The 17,451-nt window shown below is 40.4% G+C and overlaps 2 protein-coding genes across 2 annotated transcripts in view; one reads left to right on the forward strand and one right to left on the reverse strand.

The window, feature by feature from the left end:
* Positions 1–13,027, reverse strand: part of tbc1d32 (TBC1 domain family, member 32) — a 74,193-nt gene extending 61,166 nt beyond the window's left edge. The window contains exons 1-13 of the mRNA XM_044049709.1: positions 12,867–13,027; positions 11,291–11,460; positions 11,054–11,218; positions 10,780–10,945; positions 10,453–10,524; positions 7,674–7,799; positions 6,715–6,793; positions 5,970–6,073; positions 5,826–5,887; positions 5,245–5,395; positions 5,097–5,156; positions 3,451–3,535; positions 1,136–1,267 (exon numbers count right to left, since the gene is read on the reverse strand). Coding sequence (XP_043905644.1) covers positions 1,136–1,267; positions 3,451–3,535; positions 5,097–5,156; positions 5,245–5,395; positions 5,826–5,887; positions 5,970–6,073; positions 6,715–6,793; positions 7,674–7,799; positions 10,453–10,524; positions 10,780–10,945; positions 11,054–11,218; positions 11,291–11,445 — 1,357 coding nt within the window. The 5' untranslated portion in view covers positions 11,446–11,460; positions 12,867–13,027. The remainder of the gene's footprint in view (positions 1–1,135; positions 1,268–3,450; positions 3,536–5,096; positions 5,157–5,244; positions 5,396–5,825; positions 5,888–5,969; positions 6,074–6,714; positions 6,794–7,673; positions 7,800–10,452; positions 10,525–10,779; positions 10,946–11,053; positions 11,219–11,290; positions 11,461–12,866) is intronic.
* A 202-nt stretch (positions 13,028–13,229) lies between these two features.
* On the forward strand, positions 13,230–17,085 carry hsdl1 (hydroxysteroid dehydrogenase like 1). The gene is made up of 5 exons (XM_044048481.1): positions 13,230–13,603; positions 14,219–14,664; positions 14,771–14,854; positions 15,217–15,366; positions 15,442–17,085. The coding sequence occupies exons 1-5, from the start codon at positions 13,384–13,386 to the stop codon at positions 15,511–15,513; spliced, it is 972 nt and encodes a 323-aa protein (XP_043904416.1). The 5' UTR covers positions 13,230–13,383; the 3' UTR covers positions 15,514–17,085.
* Positions 17,086–17,451: the final 366 nt, after the last annotated feature.

A 17,451-nucleotide genomic window follows, 5' to 3' on the forward strand; every position in this document is an offset into this window, starting at 1 on the left:
CTTTAAGTCTGGTTCCGTCATAAATGTATTTTTCTCTACACTCATCATGTTCACTCATTTTCTAGCACTTTATCCTCCACATGAGAGTCACGGAGGACAAAAGTTGCCATACCCTTAATGAATCACATTTTAATTTACTTGTTCCTTCCTCAACGTGAGTCGACAATGTGAGACACTGAATCAGATCAAATTGGACCAGGTCGTAACACAAATAACACAATGTGACCTCAATGAGTCCTTTAAGGTGTGTGGAGAGACTCAGCGGCTCGGTCTCCACCTCGAGAGTGGCTTTACGATGATTGCAATAAAATAAACTTCGAAGGAAAGTGAATCACGGTGTAATAACGGAGGATTCATTGACGACGGCTGTTGACGACGTGTCTCACTACAAAATCAAAGTTACATAAGTGGTGATTAAGATTAAGGGGCGTGGGGGGCGGGCACAATCACTTGCAGAGGTGAACTGGTGGGAGTGGTGCGAACTGGTGGGAGCGGTGAAACGTGTGAGCTGATCAGACACATTCCTCTGCCGTAAAGATTGGAGTTTAGCACCAGGATCACAATGCAATAAACTATCAGCATGACTGTTTGTCCCTTTAACTGTGGGTTGGTCATTGGTGAGGCCTGTTGATAAAAACAATGAACAATACTGTCTACGTCTTTAAAGAGGTCAGGGTCAGTAAGTCTGCAGAAGTTAGCCAAAATTGACTATGTGCCAGTGACAATAAGTCAGCTTGATTATCTTGATAATTGCAGATTTTCTGCTGTTGTTTCCTCATGACGCTGAAATTGAAACACTCACTAAAGTTACCTTAGATTCCCCTTAGAGACAACGGGCCAGAAGTTAAGAAACTGGGATTTTTAAGTGACACTTAAACACTCACGTGAAGCTTCCTGAGCTTAATCGTTCAAAAGATTCAATTCAAAAGAAATGTAAGTGAAGCCTATTTTGTCCTTTCACCACAACCGGCCTAGGCAGATGCTGCACATCTTTTAAGTCTGGTTCTGTCAGAAATGTATTTTTCTCTCCATGCTTTGCGTTAACTGTTCAAACTGCTGAAAGTCCTGTTTGAGAAGAAGAAGGAGAGTCACATGAAGTTTCTAAGCTTTGTTCTTTGTGTTAACCAAGACGCACCTTTGCGCTTCCGCACTTTCATTGGGAAGAGTTTTCTTCCGTTGGTGTAGACGAGGACTTTTCCCAGGAAACACAGAGAGTGGACAAAGACGGCGTACTCGAGCTCCTTCCCCGAGTAAACGCTTCTCTGAGCTGGAACAGACATAAACATGTAATCAAACATTGCCACAATACAACATGTTGAATATACAGTTTATTGATGTGATGTTTAAGCACATTTTTCTAATAATATGTCAATTTCTTTTGTCCATAAAGACGTTTAAAACCTCAAATAACATTGTTTCTTCAACTTAAACCCAAATCTATCTGACATTTATCAGGAAAATGATCAGTATTGACTGATTTTTGAAGTTTTCTTTGTGCCCATATGAGCCAGCTCAAACATCAATGAAAACGCCGAGGAGGAAGAAGAGTTCAGAATCACTTAAGATGCTCAAAGAACACCAGGAGAATAAAAGGGTTGAAACTATTCAGTATTCAGGATGTCTTTGCTCTGATGTGATAGATATTATTCCATATCTTAACCTCCTGTACTATAATAAGACTGACAAGTGAAAGAAAAAAAACATATATGACAACCTTGCAGGGCCTCTGGGTGCCGAGCATCAAGAAGAAGTACAGCTCAATAAAGTCCTCTTTTTATGGAGAAGTGTATCAGTGGCAGTGGGGGCGGCAAAATCACTGCTCATCCAAGACAAGGTCAAAATGTTTCGTCTCCAGGAACCAGCTGGCTTACAGGAGATAACGCGCCAAGACTGTCACACCATTATCACTCAGACCACACTGCTGAGATTCCCACATTTAAACGTGCTGTGGCACCGCTCTGCCAGCTAATTCAAATAAATACTGCAAAATAAACAAAAATACTGAGGGGGAAAAAAGAGCATTTTATGATATTTGGTCTAGATCTCATTAAAAACTGACTTCCATTGATGGCCACATTATTAGGTACGCCTTAGGGTCATAACGACGTATTAGAATGTGGAATAAACGTGATTTAAAAATGTACAACGTGTAACATTTAGGAGCGTTTAATGGTGGAAATGTAATAAACTCCTCACGTATGTTTGTATAAGAGGATCGTTCATTTCAAATGAAGGCTTTAAAATGTACTTATTTTTGCAACAATAGCATATTTGACTATTTTAAGTGCCATTTTTGTAACGCCTTTCATTTTTAACAGGTGAACCAGCCATTTGTGTGTTGTTGCTAAATAAAGCACAACTTCATTTTAAGCATGTTATTCAATAATGTTATTCAAGTGGCTCAGTGGTTAAGACCAGTACCCTGTGTGCGAAAGACATCATGGTCACAAGTTGGATTCCACCCCTGGCTGATTGTACTGAATTCCCTTGTAAGTGGCTTTGGACAAAAGCGTCTGCTAAATGACATGTAATGTAAAAAAAGTCTGGAAAATCTTATCTTTTCCATTGATTATGAAAAAAGTAATAATAATAATAATAATAATAATAACGATAATAAAGTTATAGTCTGTCTGTCGCGCACACGATATTTGAAGAATCACAAAGTGAATCAAAACATTTAATAAAATAAATTTGTTTTACTAAGTTTGATGACAAACCACAATAGTTTCATTGCACTTTCAGCTTTTCATTCAACTTCTTCAAAGATTATTGACAGTAAACAAGGTAATGTGTGATTTAATTCCTTGAAATTGTTGAGTAAGTTTTCCTTTCTCAATTTTTCTGCCATTACTTACCCTCTGTTTTTTTCTTATTTTATTTGAATTTAAACTTTAATTGGCTTTAATTGTACATTTAAAGCAAAACAAAAGTACACGCAATTAAGTCATTTAGAAAAAGGTTTAGTCAAAGAGAGAAAAACGACCCAATCAAAAGACCAATTACACAGCAACCCCCCCCAATATTCTTGTATACATTTAAAATTTAAAAATGTTTGCAGGCCCTCTTGTCATAAGAGCCAGACTTTGTTTGTCTGCTCCACGTTTTGCTTCTCTAATCACTCTCGTGTCTTCCCTCCATCGCTTTCCCCCTCCGCTTTAATGACGGCAGACACCGCGTGTGCACATCACAGGCGCCGGATAAATGATGACAGGAAACAAAAAGTCGAGGTACAAACAACACCGAGCGCCCGCAGGCCTCAAATGAAGCATTATTTTCTCATTAGGCAGGGTTTCACTCACCGCCGGTTTCAGCTTCACTTATCTTTGCTCTGCTTCACAGGATGCATTAAGTCATCCATTAATGAAAATGTGCTGATGTTTACCGCAGAGGGGGGAGACTCCCGGGTGAAGACCGAGGAAAAATCACGAGTTTATGGACTGTTTTACTCACCGGTGCTCTGCTGCTCGGCTGGCTGGGGATCCACTCTCACACAGCACTCGCTGTAATGGACACAGCACTGAAGAGCCGCGACGATCTGAAAAAAGAATAAAAGGGATTTAAAATGCAACGCCGCATACGTCTGATTCACTCCCGTGTTTCCCTGATGAATCCACACAGCCTACAGTCAACCTCCTGTTATTGAACCACTTAATCAAGATGACTCTCGAGAGTTTAGTTTCAAGCGTTAAATCCACGGTAATCTCCTCTGAATCAAAGTAGGAGTTGAGAGGGATTTTTTAAAAGATTCAATCAATCCATCCAATCCAGGTGCTGAGTGTAAAGATTAGTGACATCTAATGGTGGGACTGCAAATTGTAAGAAAGTGAGGACTCGTGCATTTACCAATCTCGCTCCCCAAGCACCTCAAGGGAACTACGGTGGCCTTCGCATACCAGAAAGGATGCAGTTCCGGCTGCTGTACGCATTATATTTTAAAGCAATTATGCACATATAGAAAGATACTCATACATCGTCGACCAATAAACCCTATTGCATGTTATTCACTGGACCATTACGTTTATTTTTTACATATGTATCAGTTTAGTTGACAGGAACTAATGTTAGCCATGAGCAAAAGTTCATCTGTTGTGCAGAGAACAACGTCTCTGCACGAGAATTCAAACACATCACAGCGTTAAAACACGCTTTGTTGAGTTTTTGTGGTTTAATACGATCGGTTTGAGCATTTTTTTACCGGAGTGAGAGAGGCAGACGTGATTTCCTTTTGCTCTTTTTGAATATTTACAGTTAGGTTTCTATGTTTCCCGAAAACAGCCACTACATTTGAATCAGTTGCCAAAGAGCTATAACCGGCCGTTTAAAGGCGACATAGAATGCTTGTATCACACATATATGTTAGTTATGGAGGTCAACTTGTTTTCATGGTTAAAAACCTACTAGTCGCTGCAAACGAGCCGATTAAAATATCTCCTCACTGACGCGCTCGTCAGCCGCGCTGTTTCAGACCAAAACCACACCCCCAGAACGTGGACTGTGTTGTGATTGGCCAGCCAACGAGAGCTTTCCCACTGTCCTGTGATTGGCCAGGTACCTGGAAGTGACGTAATAGATAGGCCAGCTCTCAGATACACAGCTCCCCCTCTGGCACGGTGGATGCTCTGCATCTCAGCAGCTACAACGAGAGTAGTTCTTCTTCTTCTGCGGTTGAATGTACGCAACCGGATGTGCCCGGACTAGTGCCGCACCAGGAGGCGCTACGGTGGTGAGGATTTCTGATGACGACATCAAGTTAAGGAAGCTCCGATCCGCTTCGCAGAGCCCAGGAAAACAATAAAAGCCTATTTTCTCAGCAGTGGCTGAAATGTTTGTTCTGAAACTTTAGGGTTTCATAAACGAGGTAATGACGCAGATACACACACAAACGCAGCGTTAATTGGAGCTTCTATGTGGGCTTTAAGACATATTGCTCCAAATGAGCAACAAAAGCAACAAAATAATTGTATTTATTTTTTTTGGTAAATAAAGTGATACAAGAGAAAGTCGACACAGCTGTCAGACAAAGTACCGACGCCCACTTGTGTGTCTCTTTTCCGCCGTCAGTGAGAGAGATATTGATCACTGTGTGAATCACTCACCAGAGACTTGTATTTTTTCTCCAGGAGTCTAAGAACCACAGTCCTGCTGTAGTAGCCATGCTGAGGAAAAAAGAAACGAGGGACATATGAACAAAAGAGAAAGCTATAAACACAGTGACGTACACAAAATTAAATTAAAAATACACACCATCCACTTGTTAAACCAGGTGGCTTTAATATCCAGTAAGGCCAGTAAGTGAATTGGTTCCAGGACTTTTTCTGTTCCAGAGGAGTTGGAGCCGAGTTCATGATGGAAGGACAAGAGGGAGAAGGTGCTGTCGATGACTTCCTCCATGTACCTGAGGGAAAAGGAACAAGATCAAAAGAAAACACTGCACTGCACTGAACCTATAAATGACTTGACTTAATTGAGACCAGAATACAACATGTGTGAATAATGAAATTATTCATGACTTTTAGACATACATGCAGCCTTTTTCGTTTCAATTCAAATCAGTAGCAGTAGGAAGTAATATTACACATTATCTATTTAGTTTTTATAGCTTTTACTCTTGACGTATTTATATATTTTAGTGTCGTGCAGTGGTTACTTATTTATTCATAATTATGTATTTTAAGTATTGATTAGTGGAGCCTGGAGTGATTTTATCTTCATTTCAGGTATTATTATTACGTTTATTATGTGTAAAACTGGGTCCAAACAAAGTGACTTGACAGTACTTGAGTGTGTGATAAGCTAAAAAATAATCGACATCAACACCATCTTACTTCTCTGGGTGACGGATCCAAAAGGTCGTCACCTCCTTCTGAAAGTCGTTCATCAGTCGAATCTGAGGCCAAACAGACAGAGAGAATGGTTTATTTATAATAACGTGTGTAACATAGAGTATATGAAGGAAAATGACACTGCACCTGTTTGAGGAGACGAACGACCTCAGGTCTGTTAATGTCGACGGAGGCCGAGCCTGATGGGAAGCTCAGCTTTTGAGACGCAAAACTTGACTCGACACTTTTAGCTGAAAAATAATAATAAGACTAATAAGAAAGAAAAATAAAAAAGGAGTATTATTACAAAAACATTAAAAATACTTACTTAATGAGGGATGTTTACACAATATATCATATGCAAAATATACCTTTTCATTGAAAAACTGAAGTTCTACTCAAATTAAGGTGAAATAATTAGAATTTTGAGTAAATAATTATACTTTTTGTCGTGCTTTAAGTCTACAATCATCTGATTATATGAATTATTTGTCACTATCCCAGAATTAGCCTTTTATATTACTGGAAAACCTATCTGGGCTAGCACCAGTTAGCCACCGTTAGCCGTAGCAGTCGATAACACCACTCTGCGCAGTATGTTTGCGCAAACAAACAGCGTAGCAACATGTCCAGGGATAAAAATTAGAAACTACTATGTGTACAACTGAATAACTGTGAAACAAATAATACAGAAGTGCAATTAAGAATAAAAGTAGCAGATTGTTTTTACTGCTGACGCGAGTGGCAGCCATCTTGTTCTACAGAGGTTGCTCGGCCATTTTGCCATGTCCTCACAGAAAATGTCCTTGTGAGTCTACGTGACTCGTGCAATTTCTTGTTCATTTTAAACATTAAAATGTGCTGGACATGAACATTAAAACTCCTGTCCTACCTAAACTGGTGTAGATCTCTCGTGTCACGTTCAGGGGACAGGAGGAGAAACTTTTAGCAAAGAACTGCAGCACATTATCCTAAAAGGAAAGCGAGGAGGAGGAGAGGTTATGAGAATATGCACGTACTGTACATACACAAATCATATTCTATAAAAATCAATGAAATGTACTGTAAATGATAAAGAGAATAAATGTAATTGCAGGAAATATTAGCTTTGAATCATCAGGAACAACCGTATTATCTTGTTTTCTTCAGAATAATTAAAAATTGTAGTCAATATTGTGACATGAGAGAAGATATTGTCAAGATATGGCAAAGCTGACACATTGAGTCAAATGTGATATTAAATGAAAGCAAAGGAAAGGAAATAAAGCAGATGTCATCTAGAATGAATGGTAACCACTGTGAGAAGCACAAACATCTAAAAAGAAAACCTTGTTCAGCTTTATATCGGGACGTAGACTGAAATGACTGAGGTATTATTTATGAGTCATATCGCTCATCCCTACCAACCCTACACTGTTCTTTATTAAAATGACACCATTATTCACAGACTCTTTTAAAGCTTTTCCCGTTTCCCTGTCACAGTGAGACTGAAAAACAAAATAAAATAAGTGGACTAATGTTTAACCTCTACAAAGTAAAAGGTGCAATCATCTCCTTTCACTACCTTGAATCTCCCTTGCAATAAATGTGGTAATAAAGAGCAATAAACAGACACAGTGCAATACGCTTTTCCTGAAAGAAACTACAGACATTTCTATTGGCCACTGTTTTATCGTTGGTATAATTTAATGACACTGGAAGCCCTGCACATGTATTCTATGTTGGACTGTCTCTCTATGCTGAAATGAAAAATTCCACATCTTGAATCCTTGACTTGTTTTTAAGTTGGAAAAAGTGTGAATCTGTAGTTGACTGATTGCCGGTGATTAGCCGAGGCTGCGCGGCACTCACGCTGAGGTCGGGGTCGGGCTCGGTCAGAGCCGCACAGAGCTTCCTGCGCAGGCTGCTCCAGCTCTCGCAGCTCAGCACGTCGGAGGGAGGCGCGCAGCAGAGCGCCTGCAGAGCCTGCCGGCGCACCTGCACGCACAAAAACAACACTTCACCCATCAATCACGTTCACCTCTGTCACAGAGTTTCCAAACCCATGTCGGTCGCGACCTTCTAACTGCGGCAAAGTTTACTTTGTTGTTGTGTCAAACCTGCCGCGCTGACCACCACGTCTATTTTTATCCGTCGTTGACACGATCAATGAGGTTGAGATTTGCGGGGTTGATTGATAACGGTGACGCATCTCCACTGCTGATGAAAAGAACTGTTTTTAAAGGTCCAGTGCTGAATATTTAAGAGGGTTTATTGGCACCTCTTATAAGTAAATGTGTTTTTATGAGTGTATAATCTTTCTCCGGCTTCCTCCCACACTCGAAAAACATGCAATTTGAGGATTAGGGTTAAGTGGATACTCTAAATTTGTGGCCATGTAATCAAGGCCCTGGCAATAAATAACACATGATGAAATTGAAACTGTGGGCCATACAAAATCTGACTGAGGGCCGTGATTGGCCCGCGGGGCGGACTTTGAACATGCATGCACTAAATTGACTGTAGGTGTGAGAGTGAATGGTTAAATAGTTTTTTGTCTACATACATATATATATACAGTGGGTACGGAAAGTATTCAGACCCCTTTAAAATTTTTTAAAGTTTCATTGCAGCCGTTTTCTAAAATCAAAAAAGTTCATTTTATTTCTCATTAATGTACACTCAGCACCCCACCTTGACAAACAGAAATGTAGACATTTTTGCAAATTAATAAAAAAAGAAAAACTGGAACATGGTCATAAGTATTCAGACCCTTTGCTCAGTATTGAGTAGAAGCTAGTAGAGCCATGAGTCTTCTTGGGAATGATGCAACAAGTTTTTCACACCTGGATTTGGGGATCCTCTGCCATTCTTCCTTGCAGATCCTCTCCAGTTCTGTTAGGTTGGATGGTGAACGTTGGTGGACAGCCATTTTCAGGTCTCTCCAGAGATGCTCAATTGGGTTTAGGCCAAGGCAGGGCTCTGGCTGGGCCAGTCAAGAATGGTCACAGAGTTGTCCCGAAGCCACGCCTTTGTTATTTTAGCTGTGTGCTTAGGGTCATTGCCTTGTTGGAAGGTGAACCTTCGACCCAGTCTGAGGTCCTGAGCACTCTGGAAGAGGTTTTCTTCCAGGATATCTCTGTACTTGGCTGCATTCATCTTTCCTTCAATTGCAACCAGTCGTCCTGTCCCTGCAGCTGAAAAACACCCCCATAGCATGATGCTGCCACCACCATGTTTCACTGTTGGGATTGTATTGGGCAGGTGATGAGCAGTGCCTGGTTTTCTCCACACATACCGCTTAGAATTAACGCCAAAAAGTTCAATCTTGGTCTCATCAGACCAGAGAATCTTATTTCTCATAGTCTGGGAGTCCTTTATGTGTTTTTTGGCAAACTCTATGCAGGCTTTCATATGTCTGGCACTGAGCAAAGGGTCGGAATACTTAAGACCATGTGATATTTCAGTTTTTCTTTTTTGATACATTTGCAAAAATGTCTACATTTCTGGGCTTTTTCTGTCAAGATGGGGTGCTGAGTGTACATTCATGAGAAATAAAATGAACTTTTTGGATTTTAGCAAATGGCTGCAATGAAACAAAGAGTGAAAAATTTAAAGGGGTCTGAATACTTTCCGTACCCACTACATCAGTCAGTCAGTCAGTCATCATCTACCGCTTTATCCTCCACCAGAGGGTCGCGGGGGGGTGCTGTGCCAATCTCAGCTACATCGGGCGATAGGCGGGGTACACCCTGGACAGTTCGCCAGTCCATCGCAGGGCCACACACAACTAGAGACAAACAACCATTCACTCTCACACTCACTCCTATGGTCAATTTAGAGTGTCCAATTTACCTAATCCCCACATTGCATGTTTTTGGACTGTGGGAGGAAGCCGGAGAACCCGGAGAGAACCCACGCACACACGGGGAGAACATGCAAACTCCATGCAGAAAGACCCTTGTTCCAACCGGGGCTCGAACCCGGGTCTTCTCGCTGCAAGGCAAGAGTGCTAACCACTACACCACCGTGTGACCCTACCCACTACATATACATTTATATATATATATACATATATACATATACATATACACATATACACATATACATATACATATACATATACACATATACACATATATATACACATATACATATATATATACATATATACATATATATATGTGGAGTATGGATGGAGTTTATAAAATAAAAATTGTTTGGGATAAGCCTTAAAATAAGTTTTTAAAAGGAGGTATGGCGAGCATCTGACACACCATGTTATTCAATATCCATTCAGTGCTCTGTAACTCTGTAAATATTAGGCTCATGCTGTATATATTCTGGTTATCAACTGTCTGTACTGCATATATTATACTATTTTTATGACCTTAATATTAAAGAATGTCCATATTGTATGTGCTTAGATGCACATGCATTACTTTTTGACTGTCTTTGACTGTCGCTGTAAATTAAACACAATGATTTGTCTTACTTTATCACACACACTGGAGAATTAATGAGAAACAGCAAATTAAACAGCTCAAAGCTGTGAAAGAAAATGGCAGTCTCGTCAGATAATCTGAAAACTACAAGAGGAAATTCTATGTGGAAAAAAAACAACTTTTTCATATGAAAGTGTTGCCCTAACCTCTTTGGGTTTGCTGGCGTCAAGTTTTTCCGCCAAGACTTGCAGCTGCTCCTGTCTGAGGAACGCATAACTCTGAAAAGAGAGGTGAAAAGATGAAAATGAATTATATGATGCGCCATAAAGCCATAATCACAAGTGCTTTTATTGCTTAATAACTGGACCCAGGCAGTTTCTCGATTCCCTGGTGCATGCAAGGAGAACTACTGTAAACTTTCTCCTATACAGCAGTGGTTGTCAAACTACGTTTTATACAAAGTACCACCTGAGAAAGTGGTACTATTTTATCATTTTAAGATGGTTTGTAAGTGAATCTACGGTGTCTCTGACCTGGTTGAAGGAGGAGTCGCTATCAGAGCAGTTGTCGATGTACTGGCTGTTTGACTGACTGCGCTGCAGCTCCTCCTTCCTCATCTGGTCCTCCTCAAACTTGTTGATCAAAGACTCCACCACCATGACCATGGTGTTTTTCAAGGTCAGCATCATCTGCTGGAACCTATAACAGGAAAAGTACCTGGAAGTTATTTTATCTACCAAAACTGTTATGATTTGATTGGATCGCTTTACATGGGAGTTTTGAGAGACTTTTCTGTGCCTCACTCACTCAGCTGAGTCTCGTGTCCTGCGGGTGATGGCGTGGATCAAATTGTCGTGACCTGAGCCAATGGTATGTTGTCCCTCTCCTCTGGTCAAGTTCTTGGTTTCCTCCTCCACCACAGTCCCCAGGGAGCTTTGCACATACTGGCGTAGGTACTTCACAAACTCATAACTGAAAGGAGAGCAGATCATTGTAGTACAGCGTTAAAGTAAATGCCACACAATCTGAGCCTGGTGGTCTCACTTGTGGAAGTTCTTGTCCGTCTCCTCCAGATGAAGAAGGATCTCTTCGGCACATTCGGTCGACGGCGCGCCAGAGATCCTGTCGTTGACGCTTATCAGAAGCTGCTTGAGCAGAGACTGCAACTCCACCTCGTCTTCAGCTGACAGTTGAGACATCTCCTCCAGATAATTCTTTGGATGGAATATAATGGCGTAATTGTTTTGGGTTTTTTAGATAGGAGAGGGGGCCATGTTTTGTGTAGCGCAGGTCACTGACAACGTTAATCCAAAATGGATTAAACGATACTTGAGTTTGTTCCTTTTTACCATCAGAAGAGTAATATGTATAAATTGCATTCAAACAAACACAAATGTCAATTCTCAGTCCAAGGTACACCCAAAGTCATCTTTTTATTTAACAAATTAGCTCCATCCTAACTTAATCTGAGCTGCGATCGGTGATTACTTTCACAACCAGTTAATCTGTTGATTATCTTCTCTATAAATTGAAAATATTCACATTTACGGAGCTGGACACCAGAATAAAATTAGAATAGTTAGCAGTTATTTTAGTAATCGATGAATGAACAATAAATGAATCATTAATCATTCACAAGTGAGTAAAATAATGTCCCAATGGCTGCAGCAGGTCTGATCCTTTTAACCTTTAACCAAGAATATGAATAAAATAAATCAGATACAGATTCTTTAAAACTAACAGAGCGTGTTTTTGTCTCTACGGGCAAATCTTTGGGGGCAAAAGTGCTATAACATCTGCTAAAAAACACACTGTAAAACAGAAAAAACATACAAATTACATACATTATACAGAATAAATAACAAGTAAAACATTTCACTGCAGCTGCCTGTAAATAGTTAAAAAAGCTTAAGAATTTGTACAGAGCTGCAAATAACGATTATTTTCTTGATTAATCGAGAAATCGTTTAGTCCATAAATTTCAGAAATAAGTGTTTGGAAATGATGAGGGTTCAATTTTAATGATTCTTTGTTATATGGAGCAAAGACACCTGAAAAAATTACATTTCAAAGTAGGTTTAATTCATTAAAAACACTTAAACCGATTCATTGATTATCAAAATACTTGTGTTAGTAGTGACCGTTAAGTAATTGTTTCAGTCATCAATTTGTATTTTAAAAAAGCTATGATCCAATTCAATGTGAAACTGGGCACTAAAAACATGTTAACCAGAGTAAAAAATGTTAAAGAATATAGTGTGAGGTTAAAAATGACAGTGTTTATCCAGACACATGTCAGAATTAACCTGTTTCCTTGTCAAATCGTGTGAATGGTGATGGTAATTTAAGTGTTTTGGTCTCCAGAGAAGTGCCAAACGCCTCCTTTTTTATGTTCACATACATTTACGGGTGCCAGTTTAATAACCAAGCAAATAGAACGGGTGTCATTATTATTTAATTTGTTTTATTTGTATTATTATACCAGCTACTCTCTTGTTAGCCTGCTAACGCTGCTACTTACAGCGCTGTAAGCACAGCTAGCTCGCTTGCTAGCGGCACAACGGCAGAAATTGAGCAACAACAAAAAAAATCGTAGAATTATCATTGAAAGTTCTATTACCGTGTCTTTGTGATATGAAAGGCTTTTTTCATCCGTGTGGCATCCCTTCAACCAAACAGACAGCAGCGTCTCTATGGAAACGGCTATTTAGCATTAGCTGCGGTGCATTGTGGGATTGTGGGAAAAACTGCACGCTGCATTCATGACCGTTGGATAAATGCGTGACAAGTGAGATTTTAAAGGAATATATGAGATATAATTGATATTACGATTTTTAAAAGACATAATTAGATATGTATAGTCATTTTGAGCAGAATTCAAACACAACTTAGGGATACTATTATTGTAAAACAGTACTTTACAAGATTTTCATGGGTTCTAGAATGCATCACGGGTGACGTACATTATCACATGGCTCAATGTTTTTGCTCCTTTCCGGGTAGTCTTGCTTTCAATGACACCTCTGTCTGTTAAAACTAATATATATATATGATTGTAAAGCTACAGCTGCAGCTTTAGGTAGTTTAATAGGCTTAGTATCGCAGCAGAGTGTGTGTGTGTGTGTGTGTGTGTGACTATGGCGGCAGTTGACAGCTTTAATTTACTGTACAGGGAAATGTCTCGGTCGTGCTCGTCTTATTTTGAGACTCTGGCCCTGATCGGTGCTGTGTACACGGCCACTAAAGCTGTGGTGCTGCTGAGAGACTGCTGCAACCTGGTCAGGGTCCACTTTCTGCCCAGAATCATCCCAAACAGGAAGCTGAAGCAGAGATACGGAGACTGGGCTGTCATTTATGGTGAGGGTTCGTGAGGGGGGCATTTCCCAAACACCATTTGGTCCATAAAAAGTCCGAAAATGTTGAAAAATGCAGAACATTTTTGCAGAAATCTTGAAATTACAATGTTCTCAATGTTCTTGGTGTCTCCACAATCCAAAACGATATAGTTTTAATGATTTATTTGTCATATGGAGGAAAGAAAACAGAAAATATTCACATTTAAGAAGCTGAAAAATCAAAAAAATGTGTAGAAACATCACACTTTGAGATTAAAGTTTACTTAATTACTAAAAATCAAGACATGAAAGTATAAAATGTGAGTCTACGTGACGTCAGATTTTTCAGCTTCTTAAATGTGAATATTTTCTGTTTTCTTTGCTCCATATGGCAAAGATATCATTGAAACTGAATAGTTTATGGTTTGTGCACAAGACAACGTCATCATTTCAAGATTTATTCCAAATTGTCTGCATTTTTCAACATTTTCTGACTTTTTATGGATCAAACAACTTCTCAATTCCATGAAAAAAGAATCAACACATTAAGCAATTATGATAATAATATAGTGTGGTCACTCTCTGTATTCCTGTGTCCTCATTTCTCCACTGTTGTCTTCTCTCTCTCTCCTGCCAGGAGCCTCAGAGTCTGTGGCCCTGGCGTACGCAGAGGAGCTGGCCAAGCACAGCATCAGCATCGTCTTCATCACTCACGACCGCTCGTCTGTCAGCGACACCGCCGCCTGGCTCTCCCAGAGCTACGGCGTGGAGACCGTCATCGTCCTCGCCGACTTCTCCGCGGACCAGGCTGCGACTAAGCCCGTGAAGGACGCCCTGAGGGGGAAGGACGTCGGTTTCCTGGTGAACTGCGTGGACGAGTCTCTGACGTCGCCTCAGAGTCTGATCGAGACGCCCGAGCAGGGCCTGCTGGACTCGGTGAACAAGAACGTCGCGGGGGCTACTCTGATGGTGCGCTTGGTGCTGCCGGGGATGGTGGAGCGCAGCAGAGGCGCCGTGGTCAACATATCGTCGGGTGCCTGCTGCAGGCCTCTGCCTGGACGGGCGACACTCGCCGCTTACACCGTGAGACGAAACACAGCTGCACACACACACACATATATGTCTTCTTAGTGACCTAGACCTCAAAGTGTGATTTTCACTGACTTTCTGTCGTCCCCCGACACTTCAGGGTTACCTGGATAACTTCTCAAGAGCTCTTCACGTTGAGTACAGCAGCAGAGGCATCTTCATTCAAAGTCTGGTTCCTTTCCAGGTAAGAAATCAAACATGAACTCAAACAACGACCAAATCGTTCCTCCAATATGAAAATAATGGTTATTTGCAGGCCTACAAAGTACACCGTGTAAGAATTAGTGACCTCTAGTGGTGAGACTGCAGATCTCACCACAGGAAAGTACGGTGGCCTTCACATCCCAAAAAGCATGTTGTTCTTCTTCCTTTAAAGTAGTCAGCTTCCACCTTGAAAAGGCAAAAACACACACTTTCTCTGGCTGGTTTGTCCACTCGGGCTGCCGTAGAAACAGTCAAGCAAGGGCTCTAAGGCTATAGGCTGAATATAAGGTGATACAGACACTGTAGACGATCTCAGTTCTCGATGTACAATTGTGTTTTTAGATTGCCTCGTCGAGGCGACAGCCGTCTTCGTCGTCCTCGCCCTCGGGAGAAGGTTGGTTCGTGCCAAAACCGGACGTTTACGCGAGTCACGCCGTCTCCACGCTGGGCGTCTCTAACAGAACCACCGGCTACTGGCCTCAGACGCTGCAGGTCAGCGCCGATTCACTGTGAAATCCTGATTGATCAAATCGTGTTGTAAACATCTTTTCCTCCTCTTCCTCACAGTGTGGACTGATGAGGTGCGTTCCTGAGTGGATGTGGGTCCTCGGATGTCGCGCGCTCGTCACTTCCCGTTAGGAGCTCTCACTGCGCTCTACTCAAAGACTTAAAACCGGGTCACTGGATCTTTTTCTGTTACTGAAGTCACGTGTCATGTTTTACCGTAGATTACGCTTGGATTAGTGAAGACTAGCTCTGTTCAGGGTCTTTGTGACAATGTTTATTTAAACTGTGTTGTGGTTTTTGGAAATATTGAGGAGAATATACACGTATATGTCCTTTAATTTTGGACCGTGGTGTGAGAAAATGTCTACATTTACCAAATAAACAGACACTAATCAATAACCAGGAAAATACTTGGCACCATTTCGAGCTCATTTACGTAGGGTCAAGACGCCAAGAGACGCCAAGATTTCAGCTTCGATGTGTTTCGTAAAAAATTGGCGACAAACGCGCTCAGTTGAATATTGTCTTTCATTGTCTGCTGCTGGTACTTTTTGTTTTGAAGCTGGTTTAATTGTCTCTGCTTTAATCTGGGATTTACGTAACTGTACAGCGTTATCTTCTTAACTACCGCTGTCTGATAACGTTGCAGGCGACAACACTGTTGTGTTGTTTTTTTTGCGAGTGTCTACTCCCTCTAACTTTAAGTATCGATTGCTGTCCCACTATCACCCTTTTCCTCCCTGCTCATAACATTCTTCATAACATAATCTGACATGGATAAGAGTTAATTATTGTCAAATATCTAACAAAAACATGCACATTAAAGCGCTCCTACACTGTAAAGTATTGTTTTTTACAGAAGATCTCACCTCAAATGGGACAAAAAAGACAAATTATTACAATTAGAGATGCATGATATTGGACTTTTTGCCTATATATTGGCCAATAACTGAAACCGATGTAAGATAATAGTCAAGGAGGTACAGTAGCAGCTTAATGGGAGCTATTTGGAGAGTTTGCTGTTATTTGATAGAACATGTTAAAGCCAGTATCGCCTGATAAATGATAACGTGCTGATAATATTGTGCAGCCCTAGTGAAAATTAGATATTTAGGCATTAAATTCAAACTTAAATGATCTTAAATGCATTTAAATCAGCTCTGACTTTCACTCGGATGCATCTGGTGTCATTTATTGGGAATGTGTGTCATTTAAATGCTCAAATATTCTCAATTGAATCCTATTTTTGTGCCAAAAAAAAAAACATACTCGAGACAATTTGTCTTAAAAAAGGCAAATTTTCAACATAAAACTTGACCAAAATAAACGACAAAACATACAATATTCTTGTAATGTAAATGCGTATTCAGCTTTATTTGCTTCCCTGGTGTGAAGAAGACTTTGGTGTTATAAAAATCAGCGTGTGCTCGTAGGATATTATCGCATTCTTTGAATCCAAATAAAAAAAAAAAACATAGTGGTTTTGAATGAGTGACAGTTTTTGTGTAAATACGGTGTCTTTGCTCAGGGTTCGAGGAAACGAATCATCTCCAGGAGAGAGTTTAAAATGCAATAAAAGGGTGAATAAAATTGTGTATATGCTGCTGCAGTGTTTGTATGAAAACGGGAGGAGAGTCGGGTTTTTTGTGTTGCGCTTACAGTCGTGAATGATCCACTAAAAATATACATTATCATTTTCTTTGACACATCTCGTCTGTTTTTTTGTTCCTCTGTCTTTTAGTTTCCTGTGAATGATCACAAATGTTGACGTTTACGTGCTGACAGACACGCACACACACACATGCTGTTTTTCTCTTTAAACCTCAGTTTGGGGGGTAAATGATTGACATGGATGAAGAGACGACAGGTCGAGTGCACGAGTTTATCCTGTGACCTCCTCCTCAGATAACTCCGGTCAGAGACTGAACGAAAAAAAAAAACCCAGATGAAAACACACGTGTGTGGTGCAATTTGTCGTAAACACGTGTGTGTGTGTGTGTATTTGTGGGATTTAAACGTGGAGTCTGGAACAACTTTAAATAAGGAAAACGTGAAAATAATACAATATTC

This window comes from Solea senegalensis, linkage group LG17 (genome assembly GCF_019176455.1).
Source record: "Solea senegalensis isolate Sse05_10M linkage group LG17, IFAPA_SoseM_1, whole genome shotgun sequence".
In the NCBI taxonomy this organism is placed as follows: Eukaryota; Metazoa; Chordata; class Actinopteri; order Pleuronectiformes; family Soleidae; genus Solea; species Solea senegalensis.

Excerpts from the sequence above, each read along its gene's own strand:
- hsdl1 (XM_044048481.1), top strand. The coding sequence starts at position 13,384 with ATGGCGGCAGTTGACAGCTTTAATTTACTGTACAGGGAAATGTCTCGG. Across the intron at positions 13,604-14,218 it reads AGACTGGGCTGTCATTTATG|GAGCCTCAGAGTCTGTGGCC; the intron begins GTGAGGGTTCGT and ends CTCTCCTGCCAG. Across the intron at positions 14,855-15,216 it reads AAAGTCTGGTTCCTTTCCAG|ATTGCCTCGTCGAGGCGACA; the intron begins GTAAGAAATCAA and ends TTGTGTTTTTAG.